At 39.4% G+C, this 21,212-nt stretch overlaps 3 protein-coding genes and 1 pseudogene across 3 annotated transcripts; 3 read left to right on the top strand and 1 right to left on the bottom strand.

The window, feature by feature from the left end:
• LOC102715883 lies at positions 1 to 1,761 on the top strand (annotated as a pseudogene).
• Positions 1,762 to 5,203: 3,442 nt separating this feature from the next.
• On the top strand, positions 5,204 to 6,586 carry LOC102721310 (disease resistance protein RGA2-like). Its single transcript, XM_006662100.3, has one exon. It carries the CDS (start codon positions 5,204 to 5,206, stop codon positions 6,584 to 6,586), a length of 1,383 nt encoding a protein of 460 aa, XP_006662163.1.
• A 6,287-nt stretch (positions 6,587 to 12,873) lies between these two features.
• LOC102716160 lies at positions 12,874 to 14,319 on the top strand. Its single transcript, XM_015841805.2, has one exon. It carries the CDS (start codon positions 12,874 to 12,876, stop codon positions 14,317 to 14,319), a length of 1,446 nt encoding a protein of 481 aa, XP_015697291.2.
• A 2,073-nt stretch (positions 14,320 to 16,392) lies between these two features.
• On the bottom strand, positions 16,393 to 21,092 carry LOC102716444 (small GTPase LIP1). The gene is made up of 7 exons (XM_006661559.3): positions 20,718 to 21,092; positions 18,593 to 18,684; positions 18,372 to 18,510; positions 17,712 to 18,016; positions 17,439 to 17,492; positions 17,221 to 17,345; positions 16,393 to 17,025 (listed from the first exon to the last, which is right to left on the bottom strand). The coding sequence occupies exons 1-7, from the start codon at positions 20,815 to 20,817 to the stop codon at positions 16,830 to 16,832; spliced, it is 1,011 nt and encodes a 336-aa protein (XP_006661622.1). The 5' UTR covers positions 20,818 to 21,092; the 3' UTR covers positions 16,393 to 16,829.
• Positions 21,093 to 21,212: the final 120 nt, after the last annotated feature.

Genomic DNA, 21,212 nt, shown 5'->3' on the forward strand with positions numbered 1-21,212 from the left:
ACATCGCAAAGAATTGACAGCAATTTAGGCAGACAAAGATCAGAAACCAAGTTGGGCAGGTTATCCCAAATGAAGTTCCACAAGTCATACATACCAGCTACATCTGTTCTCTCCTCTCTGCATCGAGATGGATCTTGCCGTATCAGCAGTAACCGGCGAACTTCTCGGCCGATTCATCTCCTTCCTCCTGAGCAAGTATTCAAGCCATGAAATTCCTCAGGAGAAGCAGCTGGAGAAACTGCAGCAGCTGCTCCTACGAGTCTGTACGGTCGTCGAGGAGGCGGACAGCAGATATATCACCAACTCTGGGATGCTGATGCAGCTGAAGTTGCTTGCAGATGCCATGTACAGAGGCCACCATGTCATGGACATGTTCAGGTGCAGGACACATACTCAGCAGAATCTCATCGATCAGGTTAGCAACCAATTTCCTCCACTCAAACGTTTTCGCGCAATTGTTGATGCTTCTGGTAACGACAAGGCGAGGTACCTTGAGCTGCATAGAACTTTGGGGATCTTAGAAACTGCTGTTGATCACATGGAAGAATTTGTTGTGCTTTTGGGCGGATGCGAACGGATGTCGCGCAGGCCATATGATGCATACCTTTACATAGATAACTTCATGTTTGGGCGTCACACTGAAAAGCAGAGGCTCCTGAATTTCCTGTTGGAATACAACCCTCCTGGTCTACAGCCTCCCAATCATTGGTGGTCTTTCAGTTGGCAAGAAAACTCTGGTTGCGCATGTCTGCGCAGATGAGAGAGTGCAGTCTCAGTTCTCTACAATTTTGCATTTAAATGAAGATGATCTGTTGAGATTTGCAAATAGTGATGCTCTCTTGTCAAGTAAGGTGTTGGCAGTTGTTGAATTTGTTTCAGATGTGAATGAGAGCAGTTGGGAAGAATTCTATACATCACTGGCACAAATGAATGGAAGCAAGGTTATAACAATTAGCAGGTTTAGAAAATCGGAGGAACTAGGAACTGTGAAGCCAATTTTACTTGAGAACCATTCATATGAAGAATTGAGCTACCTCTTCAAGACACTCGCATTTGGAAGTGCGAACCCTCAGGATTATCCACATTTACTGCAAATTGCCGAAGAATTTGCCATGCAATCGCAGTTGAGAGGGTCAATTATTGCAGCGAATATCTTTGCAGACGTATTGAGAAGGAAATTGGATGTCAAATTCTGGCGTTGTACACTGAACAGGTGCATAACAGTAGCTGAAAAAAACTTCTCCTTGTATGGAGAAGATCTAAAGTTGCTTTTTCAACAAGGTCAGCGAATAGACATAACCAACTTTGCTTCATCTCCAGCTGCTCCACTGCACATTATACCTTGTATTGGTGCAACAAAAGTACCAAGGAACGATTTGCCAATGGTGACATTCAGAGAACTATTACTAGATCCTACTGTTAGACCAAAAGGTGAATTCAATCTAGTGTCCTGGGAATCAAGGCTACCTCCTTATACTTCATTTGTTCACTTTGTTCCAGATTGTGCTCAAGATATACCTGAAGATAAACCCTTGTCAGGAAGGAAGCGTAGAGAAGTTCCTTCCTAGTTTATAAACGTTATTTTCTTAATTTTGTAGATCTGATATGGTAATTGAGATATTGAATAATAGAAAAAGGTAGCAACACAGCCATGAAAACCTTTGTGGTTTTTCCATTGTTGAAAAGCATTTCCTCAGTATTGCTCAACATTCAGATGTTCCTACAATTGCCATGTTTATTTTTTGTTTGGTTTCAAAAAAAGAAGAGGAACTCACAACTGAACTTGTGATTATTAAACAACACATGAATCTCCATCTTCATACAATGAACCAACTGTGCTCAAGATCAAGAGGTAAAGGATTAAGGTTCGCTTGCTATTTTCCCTTTAGATTGAAATATCGTATCGAATAACATGAATTGTAAGATATGGGCAATGGGTAGGAAAACCAAAACACAAGGACACAGATGAATTTCAATTAACTTAAAAATTAAAGCACTGCGAAGTTGAAAAACACACCTGTGAGGTAAGTGCAGGTAACTGAGTTGCAGTTTTACTAATGTAAAGTTATCCTAGTATTTTAAGTAAATTTACTCATACCATCTTTATTTTACTACTATAAATGTTTGCTATCGATAGGAAACGATCGGCAAATAAACGATGAACACAGTGGATCAATCATAGAAGATACAGGATTTAACGTGGAAAACCCTTCTAAAGCAGGAGAGAAAAAACCACGAGCGCCAGCTAGCAAATATCTTCAATATATCGGGATAAAGTTACAGCGTGGAACAACGGCTTACAATAAGTATATATCAGGCGAAACCCTAAAACCTCTTTGCTCCGGCCCAAGCTTTCCGGCGACAGGCCTCCGCTTCGATCCGTCGAAGACTCGAAGTGGCCTTTATACAAGTACAAATAAATTTGGATCATAACTCAACAGCTATAATGTTGTTGATTCTTATTAAAGTAGTTTTACTACATGTATTAGAAGGTAATTAATCATCATTTTTATTTGAGGGACCATTATACATAAGCACAAACGTAAAGATAATTAACAATATGGACTTAATACACATTTCTGCCGACAATCAAGTTCAGTGATGGCCAAAAGGAGCTTCATACTTTTAGTCAACATGTCCTTGTCAAACAAATAGAAAAAAAATGTAATACAAATAAACAGAATAAATGGAATTGTCACCATAAACATCACAACCCAGTTACGAAATGAAGTCATTTTTGTCACACGGGAAAATACAACTACTACAAATACGGCAGAAACCAATCTGACCAAATTAAAGATGGAGCTCTTGATTCCTGCAATTTCATGTGGTAAACACAAGCAAGCAGATTCATCTCCTTCCTCATCAACAAGCGGCTAACGAGCAGTTTATGTTTGGAGGACAAAAGTGGCCGGACAGTTGCATCACCTCCTGCTCAGAGTTCAGACAGACATCTTATTGAGCAGGCCTGACCACCACAATGATTTTCATTTGAGCAAATTTACAAGGTAGCAAGAGGTATCAAAATTCTAATGTAAAATTTGGTACCTCATATTACCTAAGGTAGCAACAGGTATCAAAATTTATATAGAAAAAGTGTTATCTTCTTGTATTTTCTCAAGCACTTGTAAAATTGCTCTTTTCATTTTTGTTCAGAATACAGGAATGGCACCATAAATTTTCAAAGATGTTAGGTGATTTGGTCCCCAAAAATTAAAGTAGCAATGGCCTTACTAAATAAAAATTCAGACCACCTCAACGATTAACGTTTTATTTAGAATCTACTATTGAAACTAGCAATTCTCTAAGATGTTAGGTGACTCGGTCCACACTGCCCAAGAAATGAAAAACTTATCTGAAAATTATAGGAACCCAGTCCACTGAAAACGTACGTTTCCATGAAGGCATGGAAAGAAATAGTACTCTTCTTACTACGTCATAATCAATGACAAACTTATCTGATTGATTAGGATTTTATAAAGACTTCTAGCAGCTTGCTTTTTAAAATGTCAGAATTGGGAGCTTTCCACTGTCCAAGTATGCTGACAATTCAAAAGGCAAATTATGGTTGTCGTTTTTTAATGGCTTTTATACTGAACAGGTCATCACAATATACACCCCTATCTTTTTGCTTCTTTTCATGCTTATAAACCAAAATTTGAATTTTTAAGCTTAAATTTGAAGTATTTTTTGTGTTTTTTAACTGAATTTTATTTTCTAGCATTCACATATAGATCGCCAACAATGCGTATATATAAATTATATTCAGAAATTATTTTTATTTGCAAATATTCCAGAAAAAACCAAACAATAACCCTCGTAATAAATGTAGAAATAGTCCAAAATCACATGAAGGAACCAAAAGTCTCTTTCGTTTTGCTGGCCAGAAGAGTAACCACTAAACCACCATGATTGACTAGAGAGGCAAAGGTGTAGCCACATATATTTCAAGAATTGAACCTGATCTCCTTCTAGGCTACTACACACACACAAAGAAACCAGAGGCAGATGCATCAGCAATCGCAGGGGCCACATAGTTAGTCGATTCATATCCTTCCTGCTCAAGAAGTATGAGAGCCAAGAAAACCTTGAAAGAAAGACACAAAATCTGCAACATCTCCTGCTTAAAGTTCACATGATCGTCGAGGAGGCTGAGGGACGATGCATCACGAATTCCAAGATGCTGCTTCAGCTCAAGAAGATTGTGGAGGCCACGTACCAAGGCTATCATGTTCTGGCTATCATGTTCTAGGCATCGTCCATTACTGCATTTAAAAGTGATATAAACAGTTCGAATAAAGCTGATTTATTTCCTTCCACATCAACCAATTTTCAGCGAGCAGTTCATGTTGGAGGAGAAAAGTGGACAGGTGCACCATCTGAGCATCTCAATGATTTTAATTTTGTTCGGAATCTAGTAATGACACCACAATGGTAAGATGACTTGGTCCCGGCTGCCCAAGAGAACTAATGTCCATTTGACTGATAGAAGAGAGCGAATCTAGTTCATATGAAGCCAACTGATGTCATGAGCTGAACAATAATCTGATTCCTTCTGGGCTTGCACATCCTTCTCCAATTGTTCTCTATTTCTCTCATATACACAAAAAAACAGAAAAAGAAGTATTCTTTTTTTTATAGGACACCACTGACTTTTATGTTTACGTTTAACCATTCGTTTTATTCAAAAAATTCCAAATATGTAAAATTGTAAGTCGTACTTAAAGTTTCTGTAATAATAAATCAAATTATAGCAAAATAATTAATAATTATATAATTTTTTGAATAAGACAAATGATCAAACGTAAACATAAAAATCAACATGAAAGGAAGATATACAAGTATTGTGGTGGGCCTGATATATAACTCCTTGGTGCATCAAGTCAAACAAACCATTCCAAAACCTTAGGACTTCAAATCCAAATAAGCCATGTAAACCATGACATATAATCTTAATATATGTACAACTGATCCAAAATAACACGAAAGAACCAGACGTTTTCAGTGCGCTGGACGGCAGACTTACCACATAAAACACAATCCATGTTTGACTAGCGAAGCAAATGATTCCCATCCACTGGACTGTTCGCATGGAGCAAACTGACCAACTCATTTTGTCCATAAAACTAGGATCACCTCCTAGATTTCTACCTATTACTCTCTCTCTCTCTCTAAATTTCATACCGAAGTGAAGAGGTCCGTGATGGAGCTGGTTGTATCAGCAATTGCAGGTGACATTGCCAATCGATTTATATCCTTCTTGATCAAGAAATACGAGGATCGATATAATCTTGAAAGAAAGATAGAAAGGCTGCAGGATCTTCTGCTTAAAGTTCACATGATAGTCGAGGAGGCCGAGGGCCGATGCATCACGAACTCCAAGATTCTGCTTCAGCTCAAGAAGATTGTGGGGGCCATGTACCATGGCTACCATGTCCTAGACATCGTCAAGCATGGCAAAGAGGAGGTTAGAGGCTCACAAAGCGCTGTGATTAGACATGATCAACTTCAGAGAGCACTGAATAGGTTAGAAACAATTGTGTCTAGCATGACAGAGTTTGTGTTTTTTCTTGGTGGATGTGAACGACTCTCTCGGAGACCATATGACTCGTACATTTACTTTGATAATTTTATGTTTGGTCGTCATGTGGAACATCAGCAAGTCATCAACATTTTACTCCAAGACAATCTTCCTCCTTTTGCTCCAACTGTTCTCCCAATCATCGGACCTAGTAGAGTTGGTAAGAAAACTCTAGTTGCACATGTGATCAACAGTGAGAAAGTCCGATCGCACTTCTCCTCAATCTTGCACCTGAATGGTGAAAACATTAGCAAAATAGATTCTGACCGTTTCACTCAAAGGAGGGATTTGGTTGTGATTGAATTTACAACAGATGTAGACGATGAGAACTGGAAGACGTTTTTTGCATCATGCACACATATGGGAAGAGGAAGCAAGATCATAATTATAAGTAGGATTGAGAGGATATCAAGGTTTGGAACAGTAAGGCCAATTCACCTTAACAGTTTGTCACTTGAGGAGTACAGCTACCTCTTCAAGGTTCTTGCATTTGGAAGTACTAACCCAGAGGAGCATCCTGATCAGTTGGTATCTATAGCTAATGAGCTATCGGTGTCGATTGGTGGCTCATTCATCACAGCGAATGTGTGTGCGGATGTAATGAGAAGGAAACAAAATGTTCACCTGTGGCTCCATGTCTTGAAGAAGTACAGATCAGTAGTGAAGAAAAATTTCTCGGTGTTCAGAGAGCACCCCAAACTTCTCATGGAGAGAGAGCACCGGGTTGATATAACCGAATTGGCGTCGTCATCCACTCCACTGCGCCTCATGCCTCCTCATTGCGATGGAGATGAATCCAAGAGGGAGCTATCCAAGGTTAGGTTTGGAGACCTGGTAGCTGGCTCTGTTGTTCTACCAAAAGAGGATTTTGAGTTAGTTGCATGGGAATCAAGGATACCCCCTTACAAGCGGTTTGTCAACATTGCTGTGTATTGTTGTCACGATGAGAAAAATTCCCAGTGTATAGAATCGCCTCGCAAGAAACGTCAAAGATCAGATAATTAACATTGTAGCAACTTCTGTTATGTATGTGGTCGGGCCTGTAGCCTAGTGGTTACAAGGGCCTGTAACCTAGTGGTTACTCCTATATGTTTTTCAAATAGGGTACAGAAGTGCACATTTGAAATATATGGGTGAGTAGAGGCAAACTTTGGCTCCAGTTGAGGTTCCACTATTTTAGGTTATGTCACCACAGATCCTATATCTGTACCTTAATTACACGAGCATGTTTTCCATCTTTGAGGAGGTACCATGAGGTATCACTGATTTCTATATAAAATTTAGTATCTTCTAGTATCTAAGGTACTAAGAGATACCAAATTTTACATAGAAAACAGTGGTACCTCATGTTACCTTCTTAAGGATGGTAAAATTGTTCTAATTACACATGGTATTGGACTTGGAATAGAATGCACATCCATCATGTTTTTGCGATTAGAGCAAGTTTAATAATGGCGACAACTGCCCGCTATAAGTCTAAATTACAACTAATATGTATAATAGATTAGCTACGAGGTTAGTTCTATTATTTTTCTTCTATCATTTCACCCACTTTGCCACATATGTATTTAATCTACCTTGGAGATGTTAGGAAACGATCACCAGAAACAACGGCTTCAGTGTATGTAGATGGCTCATGTGTATCCCTGCTGATATGATGTTGTTGCTAAGTTTGAGCTTTGCTCAAGCTTAATTGGTATAACTATTTAGCCTAAGAGGCTATTTGGCGTCGAAAGTGTTTTCTTTGTTGTGTTCAGCGTAAAGGTTAATTTGATTTATGCTATGAGAAGGAATTTGTCTTAAGATGGAGTTTTTTGTGTTATGATCTAAATTTATTTGTGCTAGTATAAAGGCCGACTTCGATAGAGCGAAGCAGAGCCCCCGCAGTATGGATTCTAGGGTTTCACCTTATATATACTTCTTGTTAGCCGCCATGCGGCGTTGTAACCTTATCCCGATATAGTAAAGATATTTGTTGGCTAGCGTCCGTGGTTTTTTCTCTCCTACTTTTGGAAGGTTTTCCACGGTAAATCGCGTGTCTTCTATGAGTGATATAATGTGTTCATCGTTTATTTGCCGATCGTTTCCTAGCGGGAGCATACTCCTATGTACAGCAAACTCTTGCATGAGAGCCAACCCACTTTATTTTTCATTTTATCTCTCCTCCACGTAGACATATAATCGGCTCACAATCTATTTACCATACATGTTCTTAAATAATCCTTATCTATTCCCTGGTACCAACTGCATGTTAAAGATTGCGCTTGGTTGGTTGCAGCCAAGGTTTACTTAGCATGGAGGGCACTGAAACCGCTGCCTAATAACAATCATGGTAACTGTGGTTTTGTAAGGTTTCTCAACGTGATAATCGTGGTAACTGCGGCTGAGAAACCGTCGGTTTTGCCAACCCTGCTTGCAATGCACCTGTGGCAGGAGAGCCTGGCCTGTTATGGTTTGGTTTGCATACTAGTCAATTCCTTTTCTACTGGTTTCATTTGAGCTTTGCTATTCGATTGCTGAGAATATACTGTGATTTCAAAGTTTTTGGTTTGACCCTATCGTGCTTTTATATTCATATTGGTACAAACGTGTATAAAAAAGTCAACGACGTCAAACATTTAGAGACAGAGAGAATAGTATTTAGGCAGTTTGATCACCAATCAGACCATGGCATATCTTACATACAACATGATGGGTGATTGGGATTCGTATCATTATTCTCCATCAAGGTATCTCCAACCTTTGGTCAGCTCCCAAATCAGTTGCTCTAGAGCATGTCTAGCAGATTGTTCATCTCATACTTCCTCTATAAAATAGAGGACAGTGGATAAAAAATGTTGTCTAGCAGTTTGGATAAACTCTAAATTTGAAGTTTCTCTCCTAGGGATGTTAGACTATTTCTTAAATAGTATATGCTTAAGGGGAAATATGTAGTTGATATATATTGGTAAAATATAGTTGGATGTGATATGGAGGATGTAATATGGATGATTTGATGGAGTACAAACATAAACATATATAGAGGATAAATCAATTATGGATGGTCATTCAAATAGATATATGTAAAACCAAATTTGAATGAGTTATGGGGAATCCTCAAACATCCTCGTCTCTCTCTTATGGTTGGTGGGTAGGCATGGTGATGGGTTAGGTGGAAATGGACTAAATGGGTTGGTCTCTAATTTGGATTGTTTTTAGTTGGGAGCAAATGAGTTGTTGCTTCAAATGGTATGGATTGGCCTAGGTCATAGGGACAAATGGATTGGGTGAACTAGATTTGGTTAGGTGATTTTAGATTCTAAATAGATTTGGCCCATGGAGGACACATGGATCCCTTTAATTGAGTAACCATTGGATAAGAGAAGAGACATATATGGGATCCATATGTAAAAATTAATCAAAATTTGTACAAAGTTGCTCCTGTACATAATAAATCATCCCACCAAGTTTCATTCAAATCTAATAAGTTTTTTAGTATGAATACAAGTTTAAAATTTTAGGTCAATGTTTATACATACTAAATGGGCACATCTATTCTACTATAGTGGATTGAACTCGTTTTAGCCAAATGGTTTGGGGCGGATTAAACTAAAGTCGATGTTGAATTGGTCTGACTTGGGTCCTAGCGAAGAATAATTGGTGTTAGTTGCTTTGGTGGACTACTCTATGAAGAGATGGATTATGGTGATTTGGATTGGATTGAAGCCCATTAGCAGGCTTAAATGGTGAGTGATTGGAATTTATATCATTATTTTTCCTCATGATATCCTATGTCGAAACAAGAAACTTAGAATGACGTGATATACAATTACTGCTCTTACTCTTAGACTCTCTCAGTTTCCCACTACCTTCCCCTATTTTCTCCCTCGGCATCAATTCTCTACCTAACAATCTCCCCAACTCCTACCGATGTTGTGTTGTCAGTGGCTTGGATGGTTGTAGCCATGCCTTGACCTGCTGCAGGTTTGTTTGATCGGATAGATCGACTGTGCTGTTGTGTTTGTGATCAGTGGTGAGGCTTTTGATACGACTGTGATGGCTAATTCATGGCTTCCTAGGCCGCGTTCTTGACTCTCTTACTAGCTCAGATTCCCTTGCTTTTTGTGTACACGTTTTCCAAACTATTAAACGATGTGTTTTGTGAAAATTCTCTATAGCATAGTTGCTTTAAAAATTATATTAATCTATTTTACATTTTTTATAACTAATAATTAATTAATTATGTACTAATCTATTACTATATTTTTTGCGCCGCGCCGCATAAATAATCTACAGCTCGACGTGGCCTAAGTTACGTGACAAAACAAGCCACGTTTTGTTTTGGATGATGAATATTCAAAGACAGTCTCCTGATTCACATGCCTGGATTTTCTTTTGACCTATCTTTTATTGTACTTGTTGTCTGTATCATATACTAGGTCTCAGTTAGTATGAAGATTTATTGACATGTTACATCAGTTAGTTTGACGATTTATTGGTATACCACAGTTTGTATATAATTTTGGCCAATGATGTTACATAATTTGGTAAGCGTTTTGAGCTTCTAAATTTCAATAATGTTTCCATTTTTTAGTTTGCACCAGCCACACGCCGCTAGAATTAAATAGATTTTTTTTTTATTTAATTAAATGCAGACTGTTTCCTCCTCTGACCCTTAATAAAGAGCTCATACTGAAAATCTGTTGTCTTGTTTTTTTCCATGACTCTCATCTATTCTCTTCACTCAAACACAAAACACAGAAAGATTGGGAATTTGAGACTGATGCAATCAATTAGTCTCTGCTGTAGCAGGCTTGCAGCCGACCTGGTTAATGGCTAATGACTAATGGATTCCTCTCCTTTATTATCAACAAATTTATTTCTTTGGTAAGAAATAGCCATAGCAGGACTGCAGACAGTGTAACTACTGTGATCGACTCAGAAGATGCTACTGGTCAATAATCTCCTTCAAAGCACCAAGTATAGAAGAAGAAGTTTAATTAATTAGCAGAGAATTACTTGTCTCCTAACTTGTTGTGAGCTTCAAAGCATATCTCAGTCCAGCAGAAACCATGGGGTTTATGACTTTATTTTACTTCTGACAGATACAGGGCATGGATTCTTTTGACTTCAAAATCATCAGGACATATTAGACAATTTGCTGGTAACTCGTTGATCAAATTTGCATTTGAGAACCATCTCCGGAAAACAAAATGGTCAAAAATATATCATTAGATTTGTTCTTATAAGTTATCCCTGTCTGGCAGACAGTGTTCTGGTTCTTGTGGGAGACTTCTTTAAAAATAAAGCAGCAATTCTAGCTATGTTGTATTCCAATCTTTGATTTGTATACCTTTTACACAGTTGTTCTAGTACCATTGTTCTTTTCAAACAAATGAAGCTTTCATTAATCTTGGATGATTACATCAAGGTGATACAACCATACATAAACACTCATGGCCTCTATATAACTAAGATTCAAACAGCCAAAAACACGAGCCGAACGATTAAACTGTTTATTATAAATAGAGCAAAATCTAGCTAAGATACAATCCTTAATTTAAACTATCACCCATCTTCTTGGGTAAATAACTCCATGACACTGGTTCCAAATGCTGACATACCATAGCAACTATATTACATGAATTAGGCTTCTGGAGAATAGGCCATGTATAGAGCCGGTGGATAATTTTGAAAATAACCTGAAAAGAAGAAGAGATTATCTTTTTATCAAAAATCTAGCCACAATGACCAACAAGTGATGCCTCCCCTAGCAAGATAAGTGACTTTATTTTTTTTCTAAAACCATGTAACCAATTACTAAATATATGAGCAACGGAACGCTAAGCCAAGACTGAAGCTATTTGAATGATGAAACACACAGATCTAGCAAAACGACACTGAAAGAACAACTGTAGAATTGATTCATCTTTGTGACAAAAAAAAAACAACTCTAGCTTACTGTCCTGCCAATTTCACTTTGCTAAGTTATCTCTTGTCAAGATTACCCCACGACATAAATACCTTAAGTTCATCCCATTCATTTCTCCTAATAATGGTAAAAGGTGGATGCAGCCTGATTAGAAGAAAAAATTAGCATAATTTCCTTACTATGTAATAAATAAACGACAGACTTATCTGATCCATTAAAGTACTATATAGGGCTCGTTCGCACCGGCTAATGCAAATGAGTCAAACAAGTGCACGTAAAACGAGAAACATCATTAGCATATGATTAATTAAGTATTAGTTATCGCAAACTTGAAAAACAGATCAATATGACTTTTATATGTTTTTTTAAAAAAACATATCATTTAGCAGTTTAGAAAACATACGTGCACACGGAAAAACAGGAGATATTAGCCGCTATATTCTCCTGCGAACGTGCCCTATGAGATCCTCTACCAGCTTTCTTTGTAAAGTCCCAGAAGTGGAAGCTTCCTCCTATCTATGCAGACGCTGCTGTTTAAACTAACAAATTAAATATGTCGCTCAGTTGTTTTTAAATGAATAATTGTTATTGCGGTCATGTGTCTGCTTCCATATTGAAAGGCCCATCACGATAGAGATAGGATTCCTCTTAAATTACAGGAAACAATCAAAATGCATCTTTCATTTTGATAGGCATCAGACTAAATAACCACTAAACTGCCATGACTAGGGACAGTGGCTGATGTAAGAAATTTCTAGAGCACTGGAAAATACACGTGACAATATTTGTAGACATTGTTGAACATGGAAAATAGAAGCAGTCACAGTGGTGTGATACATCACCATGGCGGCTTCCCAGGTCACCGGGCATTGGGACTGCAACTGCACTGACTACGGTCGTATTCTTCTCCCCCGTTAGTAACTTAGATTTTCTCGTTTTTCACGCACTTTGTTTGAACTGCTAAACGATATGTCTTTTGCAAAAAAAAAATTATATAGAAAAGTTGCTTAAAAAATCATATTAAGTTATTTTATATTTTAATAACTACTATTAATTAATTATGTGTTGATCTATTGTTATGTTTTTCACATCGGATAACTAAACTCTATCCGATCGCGGCCTTAACGTCGGATAACTAAACTCTATCCAATCGCGGCCTTAAGGAGATTGAGTGTTTCTGTCCATTCGACTGCAATAGCATAGTGGTTATTTTGTTCCTATGGTGTGCACTGATTGCAATAGATCACCAAAGTGTGTCTCCTTCTTGGCTTCTACATCTCTCACCTATTAAAAGTCTCTCCACCCTCTCTCTCTCTCTCTCTCACTCAGACACACACACACAAGCAAGAGGTGAATACAAAGTGAAGATCAAAGGCTTCTAATGGAGCTAGTAGTATCAGCAATTGCAGGTGACCTTGTCAAGAGATTCATATCCTACTTGATCAAGAAGTATGAGAGGCAAGACAATCTTCAGAGAAATATCGAAAGGCTGCAACATCTCCTGCTTAATGTGCACATGATTGTCGAGGAGGCTGAGGGGCGATGCATCACTAACTCCAAGATGATACTTCAGTTCAAGAAGATTTTGGACATCATGTACCAAGGCTATCATGTCCTGGACATCATCAACCATAGGACCACCCTTGGTAGCTCAATACCTGAAGAGGAGGTTAGCAGCCCAAACACTCTGTCAACCACTACAAGCTATGTTAGTCCTTTTCATGCTGCATGGAGCACTACCATTACACATGATCAGCTTCAGATCACATTGGATAGCTTAGAAACAGTTGTTTCTAGTATGACAGAGTTTGTCTTTCTGCTTGGTGGATGCAAACGCCTGTACCGAAAACCCTATGACACATATCTTTATTTTGATAACTTCATGTTTGGTCGTCACGTAGAAAACCAGCAAGTGATCAGTATCTTACTGCAAGAAAATATTCCTCCTTTCGCTCCAAGTGTTCTCCCAATCATCGGCCCTAGTAGGGTTGGTAAGAGAACTCTAGTTGCTCATATTTGCAAAAATGAGATTGTTCAGTCACACTTCACATCAATCCTGTACTTGAATGCTGAAGACATAACAAAAATGGAGTTCACCACTTTTACCCATAGGAGGGTTTTGTTTGTGATTGAGTTTACGGCGGATACGGATGACGAGCACTGGAAGAAGTTTTATATATCATCCATGCATATGGGAAGAGGAAGCAAGATCATAATTACAAGTAGAATTGAGAGGATATCAAGGTTTGGAACAGTAAGGCCAGTTCACCTTAGCAGTTTGTCACTTGGGGAGTATAGCTACCTCTTCAAGGTTCTTGCATTTGGCAGCACCAACCCAGAGGAGCACCCTCAATTGGTATCCATTGCAAATGAGCTCTCAATGTTGCTCGGTGGGTCATTCATGTCAGCCAATGTGTGCGCGAGTACATTTAGAAAGAATCAGAATGTTCACTTCTGGCTCCATGTCCTGAAGAAGCACAGAAACATGGTTCAGAAAAATTTCTCAGTATTCAGACAACACCCCAAGCTTCTTTTTGAGAGAGAACATCAAATAGACATAAGCATGTTTGCATCGTCATCCTCTCCACTTCGCCTCATGCCTCGTACTTCTGAAGAAATTCAGACAAAGACAGATTTGTCTGTGGTGATGCTCGAAGACCTGGTGACTAACTCTGTAGTTCTACCAAAGGAGGACTTTGAGTTGGTCTGGGAATCACGGATACCCCCTTACAGAAGGTTGGTCTTCATTGCTGCATATCAGGATGTCGAGAAGAATTTCCAGCATGAATCATCACCTTGCAAGAAGCGTCGAAGACTAGATAAATAATACGAACCAACGAATGATGACATTGTAGGTTACCCTTGTTTTCTCTTGGCAAGGCAATAGAGTAATGTAGTCTTCTGAAGGAAAGTCAAGCAAAATATTTCTTGTTGTATTTCTATATGTATTAACGAAAGTATTTTTTGGGCTCAAAATTAGTTCATCTTTTTGATATAGTATTATGGAGTTCAGCAGACACTATTATGTGTTTCCAAAGATATTTTCTCTCGCTAAAACATCTTTGCTAGCTCTGCAAAAGGATTCTCCTTTTTTAACAAAAGGATTCATGCACACACTGTGTTGGAAATTTTGAGGGAGGAGCATAATGGTATAGAATAAAACATACTCACAGTCTCTTAGGATACTGATGTTCTTTTGCTTTGCAGTTAATGTGAACTATAGAAGTGTTGTTATACATTGACCTACAGCCCCAAGGTTTCACTGTTGTGAGATACTCCCTCAGCTTTTTTTTTCTTTGGCGCTGACTTTTGGGCCTATGTTTGACCATTTGTCTTATTAAAAAAATTACGTGATTATTAATTATTTCGTTATGATTTGATTTATTACTTAAAAACTACTTTAAGCATGACTTATAGTTTTTATATTTACACAAATATATTAAATAAGATTAATGGTTAAAATATAGATCCAAAAGGCAACGTCGCTAAACAAAGAAACTAAGAGAGTAGTACTTATATAGTGTTTTATTTGACAAGTACAAACCGGCCGAGGAAAATGCGTAGCAAGTCGTTCATCGGTGCCTGAAAAGTCACTAGGGCGTTGCATAGGCCAAATGGCATGGCCTAAAACTCATAGAGGTCGTCGTGGGTGCGAAGGTTGTCTTCTCGATGTCAGTTGATTTCATCCGGACTTGGTGATAGCCCAATCAAAGGTCCAGTTTGGCGAAGAATTTCACGTCATGGAGCTTGTACAGGAGCTCATCGACTACGAGGATGGGGAAGGTGTCCTTGATGGTGATGGTCTTCAAGGCGTGGTAGTTGATGCAGAAGCGCCATGAGCCATCAGCCTTATTGACGAGAAGGACCAGTGAGGAGAACGTGGATAAGCTTCGGCAGACCAGGCCATAGTCCAGCATGGTGGCACATTGTCGCTCCAATTCATCCTTATGGATTGTCGGGTGCCGGAAAGGTCGAACAACCATGGGTTGTGACCATAGGGTGAGGACAATACTATGGTTGCGGCCATGAGGCGGTGGCAGCCCATGAGGTTTGGCGAAGACGTCGGTAAAGGTGGTGAGCAGGACCGCCATTGGGTTGTCGCCAATAGACACGGTGTGAAGCTTGGGCGCACCTGGCCTAGCTAGACACCCCGTGCCTGTGGCCTTGGCGCCAGAACATCATGGAACAGTCGCTGAACTCCCAGAGGATGGACCCCAATGATGCGAGGCACTGTGTACCGAGGACGACATCATAACCCATTAGGAGCAGGATGAATAGGTCGGTGTGGAACATGTCATTGTCGACAGAGAACAAGGCATGCCAAAGGACGTCCAAACACAAGTCATATACTGAGCTATGAATCTTTGTCCTCTAGGGATCCCCTACCTCTGCTTATATATTGAGAGATAGGGTTACACAAGTCGGATATCAGGGATTAGGTTACATAAGTCGGATATCGAGTTACATATGATCTTAGCACCCTGCATATGATATCTAGCCATATCTAACTAGGTCTACCATATCAACCATATAATATAAGACCTTTCTTACCTAAATCAAACTGTTCTGTTAACTCTCTCTGTAAACCCCTACCATATACAAATATATAAAGCGTAAGTGGATTCCCCTAATCCATATCACCAACAATATGCTAGGCGTGAATACAGTTCAAGCTTAATCACAGTACTCAAATTTTCAACTTGGAGAAGCATTTGCAGCCCATAACCCGAGAAGCCACCCTTGTCTATCTTGTACAACCATGCCTTGCCACGAATAAAAATATTTTTCCATGATATATATTACACATTTCTTTTCTATTGAATATTCTAGTTTGATTTGATTTAATTTGGCTATCCATTTAAATTAGATTATTTCTTAATATTGAAAAGAAGTTCAAGGGATAATTTGTAAAATTTATAATGTATGTAGGTGAGATGGAATTTCCACCACCACTGCCTTGGAATACAGATGACTTTTGAGGAAGTTGGCAAGAACTCAGCCTGATTGAAAGTGAAAATTGGTGTTACATTGAGAACAGAACACCGTTGCATACCACACTAAATACCTCCATTAATTAATTTTATCAGCATGTGTGATCTTCATTGCAAAACACAATTCAACAAATATATAAGATATAAAAGAATCGCTCACTAGTAGTTCTGTCAAGATGACAATAATGAAAAAGAGCACCTTGACTACATGCACATTTTAAGGCAAGACAGGTGGAAATGCATCTCACGACTACACAAAGTGGGATCGAATGAATACTATAGCAGCATGAGAATTTCCTTTTTCCACACTGGAAGTGATATTTTTCACAGCTTGTGAGCTCATGGATCATATATTGATGTCAGCTCGGTTTGTTCTACTACCGGTTGCATCAGGAATTGCGGATGAAGAGAACCTGTGGTATCTGTAGTTCTCTGAAGATGACGACATTGGCTGCTGTGGGTAGAGAGTGGGCGGTGGCGTTAGGTTCCGCTGAGCAGGCAACGGCGTAACACCATTGTATTTGTAACTCTGGCCAGCATAACTGAAAAAATAAATGAAATAAATTGTGTTAAAAGGATTTTCCAAATCAAACTACAAGAATGGAAGCATGGAACTACTGCTTTTGTTCCTCATGTATCTCCAAGTATAACCAAGAATTGCATATGGAGAAATAGAAGAGCACATTGAATCCATGATGTCAATTCATGCGTTGTCAGAACTACAAAAGGGCACTCACCTTTTCCTTTGAAACAGGTCATCATCATTTGTCGTTTCTACAGGGAGGACGGTATCCTCTCTGGGAGTGATGGACCATAGGCTAGGAGCAGGGAGTTCATTTGAAAAGTACCTCCTCCTTATCAACTGAAATATGCATCTTATCAGCATTAACAACTAGTAATGTATGTAAGGATCACCATTTGTTAGACAACTTAACAAAGATTCAGTTGCACGAACCATGCGGAAGAACTTAACCAAAGCTTCTTTGTCATATCTTGCCACTTTAGCAGCCTGCATTCAAATGTCAACATGTTAACAAGTGTATGGTGAGAAAAGAGAGATTCATAACCCCTGTGCTAGTCAGACTGCCTACAGTCCACCACATTATAGCAAGACAATAAAAATTACAGACAAAGGGAAAAGGTGCTGAACAGCCAATAATGTAACATGTTTGAATAGCAAACAATGCAAGATATGAACAGAAGTATGTTGCTGCAATAAAAAACTTACCGTGAGCAGACCAGAATTGCCAGGGAAGCTCTCCGCAAGTGGAAGTTCTTCACTGGATGGAAGTAGGCCTTGCTTCTCAACCCATTGACGAGCAACATCAACAAGATTTCCACTGCTAACTCTTTTACCATCTCTTGGAGCAATATCCACCTTGTTTGCAATAACTAAGTAAGGAACCGGAAGACCTCCTGGACCACCAGACCCAAGAGGAGCTGAAAAAGTCCCTGATTCAGCAACCTCCACTGCCCACTTGTTCAAATTTGTCTTTGTCTTCCTCTGAGAGAGGTCATAAACAAATATGACACCTGGTGAATAATTTTAAGAAGAGGTGAATACAGGATATGTAATATATTTAATCAGCAAGTAAGGCACAATATATATACACACACACACATATATATATGAGATCCCTCGGACAAGACAGAACATAGCATGCATGGATTTTGTCAATTTAAGAAATCTAAAAGGTATACTTTAATATGTTGATTTATACAAGTTTGTAGTGACTGGTACAAAAATGTGCATTAGTCTTGTTAATACAGGTCGAGAGAAAATTAATAATTGGAACACATGGTGTACACTAAAGATTGCAGAACCAACTAGCTGGGGGAGAAAACAACAAAAATAGTATGTTGGTCAATAAGGGCATAAAGTGCCTACCATTAATTTGTGAATAAAAAAGTGAACGGCACTCTTTATAGCGCTCATGTCCTGAAACGTCCCAGAGCTCAACAAAAAAGTTCCTTTCAGCATCACCCTTAATGCTACTAGAACTTCCAGGACTACCATAAGTAATATGCTGAAATAGAGGGAAAACATCAATGAGAGACTATACTGCCAAAAAAATGTAAATAATACAAGTATCCCACTGCATTACTTACTTTAACATCAACTGCACATCCAATCGTTTGGGGTGGTCGAGCAATTGCAGAGCCTTTCAGGATGAGATGAACCAATGAAGATTTCCCCACACCTAAAAAATAAACAGGGAAAAAGTATCATGCACCGCACAATGGAACAATTAAAAGCAAACTGGTAGAAACATACTTGAGCACCCGAGGAGTTACTCCAAGATGCAAATCATACAATATATTTTTCATTTAAACTAATACTTCTCCAAGCCCATATGAAACAAAGTTAGTAGTTCACAGCATGAGTGATGGGAAACCGAAAATCCACAAAGAGGGTACAGGGCCATATTTGAGAGGTTCTTCAATTTCTCCCAAAGAATAAATCTTAATACAAGAAATGCATCAGCATGTATGGACTTATTTCAGACAATGACCTAGTAGTATGCACTCTTTAATTTTTTTAGACAACTTTTCTATATGTTCGTACCGAACATCATTAACAGAAGAATGAGCCATCATCAGCAATTTAAAATAGTTGGACTAATGTTCATGAGCTCATGATAATGCAATCTGCAACATGAAATTTGCAGCAGCAGCAATTTAGGAGTGTGGCTGCACACAGCACATCACAAGCCAGATGACACATCTGGATTCTAGACACCCATGCATATGACAGCACAACAGAAGATCACAAAGCATGCATCAGTCTTTTTATAGTTGTCTATTAGTTGTGAAGTGCATGCTACCTATTAGTTGCATCTCATCCATTAGTAAGAAAAAGTGTGTTAGCAGAAGGCCCTGTTAGATGGCAGATATTCATTTGAGTTCAGCAGATATCAATAAACAAGTTCCCAGAGTCATGATGTTAGTATTCCCTTGACTCACTATTCTAACCAGTGAAACCTTTGCCTGGTCCAGATTTGCTTGAAGTCATTGCTGTCCAACAACGTACAAACAGATAACTTTGCACCCCGATGTGCCAGCATACATCACACTGTCACAGATAAGGTCACGTAAATGTGCAATTTGGATTCAGAAGAGTAGAGGGTGGATTGTGCATATGATTAAATTCTCGTAGTATTGGTCATGCAGTAATATGAAAATTTTGTGTCGACATCTTATGTACTGTATAGTCAAAACTTTTTTGGTCATTTTGGACATCTTTTGGCACAATTTCATATCCCATAAAATGAAAATTTTGTTCCCAGGTTCAGATGTGTAAATGTTAAGGTGCCAATATACATCATTTTGGGGTAATTTTGGGACATTCTAGCATTCTAATATGACTACAAGCAGCTACTCAACACAAACAAAAGGGACTTATAAGGAAACAATGTGGGCTTGGGATATCATGTCTATTGGTAGGTTAGTAATGTAACAGTGGTTCTAAGTTCGCCATACACACAGACGATAAATTATGCCTTGTAATTTGTACAGAATCCAAGCTAGCTATATGAGATCCTTATATTTAAGGATTCAAATCCAATCCACTTTTCATACTTTAGCTTCCTGATATCTTTCCTCAGCCCTTGCAGGTACGTATTTCTGTGCACCGGTGCAGGTAGCGTATTGCGTATATATGCTCCATGATGACAGGTCAGAAACATATAGACAACTCGACAGTTTGTCGGCACACAGTTTTCCTTTTCAACTTGATGGTTTTAGTCTAAGGGCAGCTAATTTGAACAAAATTGCATATACTGTTCACAATCTGAGCACATAGCTAAACTAGACTGTGTATTGACTAGTGTTAAATCAGAAGGATCTATGCACATATTGTACAGCTTGGAAAGGCCAGGGAGAAAACTCAGTAGTGCGAAAATGCATGGTTTGGGTCCTAAGAAATTAAAGCAGCTGTAATTTGTACATGTAGACAGTATATTCAATTCAAAATGGAAGAAACGTACTCAACATTTCGCAAGCCAATTTGCAATCCAAGCGATCATATACAACAACTAGTCCCCAAGAATAGATGCTGCTGATTTGGTTAGTCATCAAATTTAGCCAAGAATGGAACAATCTTGTCATAGTTCAGATGAAATCTGTCACTACTGTTTGCAACTTCCCGGCTCTCGCTCACTATCCCTGATCTAAAGTAAAGAAAAAGACATCATCTTCTACCGCAAAAAAAAAGGGGGGAAGAGGAGTAGCTGACCTGAGTCGCCGACGACGAGCACGCGCACCTGGCCGCAGGGCGGGCCGCCGCCGTTGAGGTCCCGGCCTCCGCCCCCGCCGCCATCCCTCCAGAACCTCATCTACCTCCACCAGTCCACCTAGAAGCGCCCGCCGCCCAAGAAAGAACCAGACAGCAGCAGCGGGGCTGCTAAATCGCTGGACCCTGGGGCGGCCGCCGGCGGCGCTAGCCGCATCGAGGGAAGGGGGCCGGAGAGGATCCGGGGTTGTGGGAGGGGGGAGAGATCGCTGGCTGGTGGTTGGCGGTCGTCGGGATCCCCGATGCTGGTGGTGGTGTGTTGGTCGGCTCCGATCGGCTGCCGCCTTTGCTGTGCTGTGCTTCCTCTTTCTTCTTCTTGGCTTCCTCACCGATAGAGACGATGGTTGCTGCTGGTCTGATAGACATGGCCAAATGGGCCGACCGGCCTGGCACGGCCTGTTAGGCCCAAAACCCTTATTGGGCCGGGCCATGCTGACT

This window comes from Oryza brachyantha, chromosome 10 (genome assembly GCF_000231095.2).
Source record: "Oryza brachyantha chromosome 10, ObraRS2, whole genome shotgun sequence".
Classification (NCBI taxonomy): Eukaryota; Viridiplantae; Streptophyta; class Magnoliopsida; order Poales; family Poaceae; genus Oryza; species Oryza brachyantha.

What these genes read in the sequence shown, in the direction of transcription:
- LOC102721310 (XM_006662100.3), top strand. Translation starts at nt 5,204, where the DNA reads ATGGAGCTGGTTGTATCAGCAATTGCAGGTGACATTGCCAATCGATTT.
- LOC102716160 (XM_015841805.2), top strand. Translation starts at nt 12,874, where the DNA reads ATGGAGCTAGTAGTATCAGCAATTGCAGGTGACCTTGTCAAGAGATTC.
- LOC102716444 (XM_006661559.3), bottom strand. Translation starts at nt 20,817, where the DNA reads ATGAGGTTCTGGAGGGATGGCGGCGGGGGCGGAGGCCGGGACCTCAAC. An exon ending in GCAATTCTGGTCTGCTCACG is followed by an intron (nt 17,493 to 17,711) that starts GTAAGTTTTTTA and finishes ATTTGAATGCAG; the next exon opens with GCTGCTAAAGTGGCAAGATA. An exon ending in GACCTGTTTCAAAGGAAAAG is followed by an intron (nt 17,026 to 17,220) that starts GTGAGTGCCCTT and finishes TTATTTTTTCAG; the next exon opens with TTATGCTGGCCAGAGTTACA.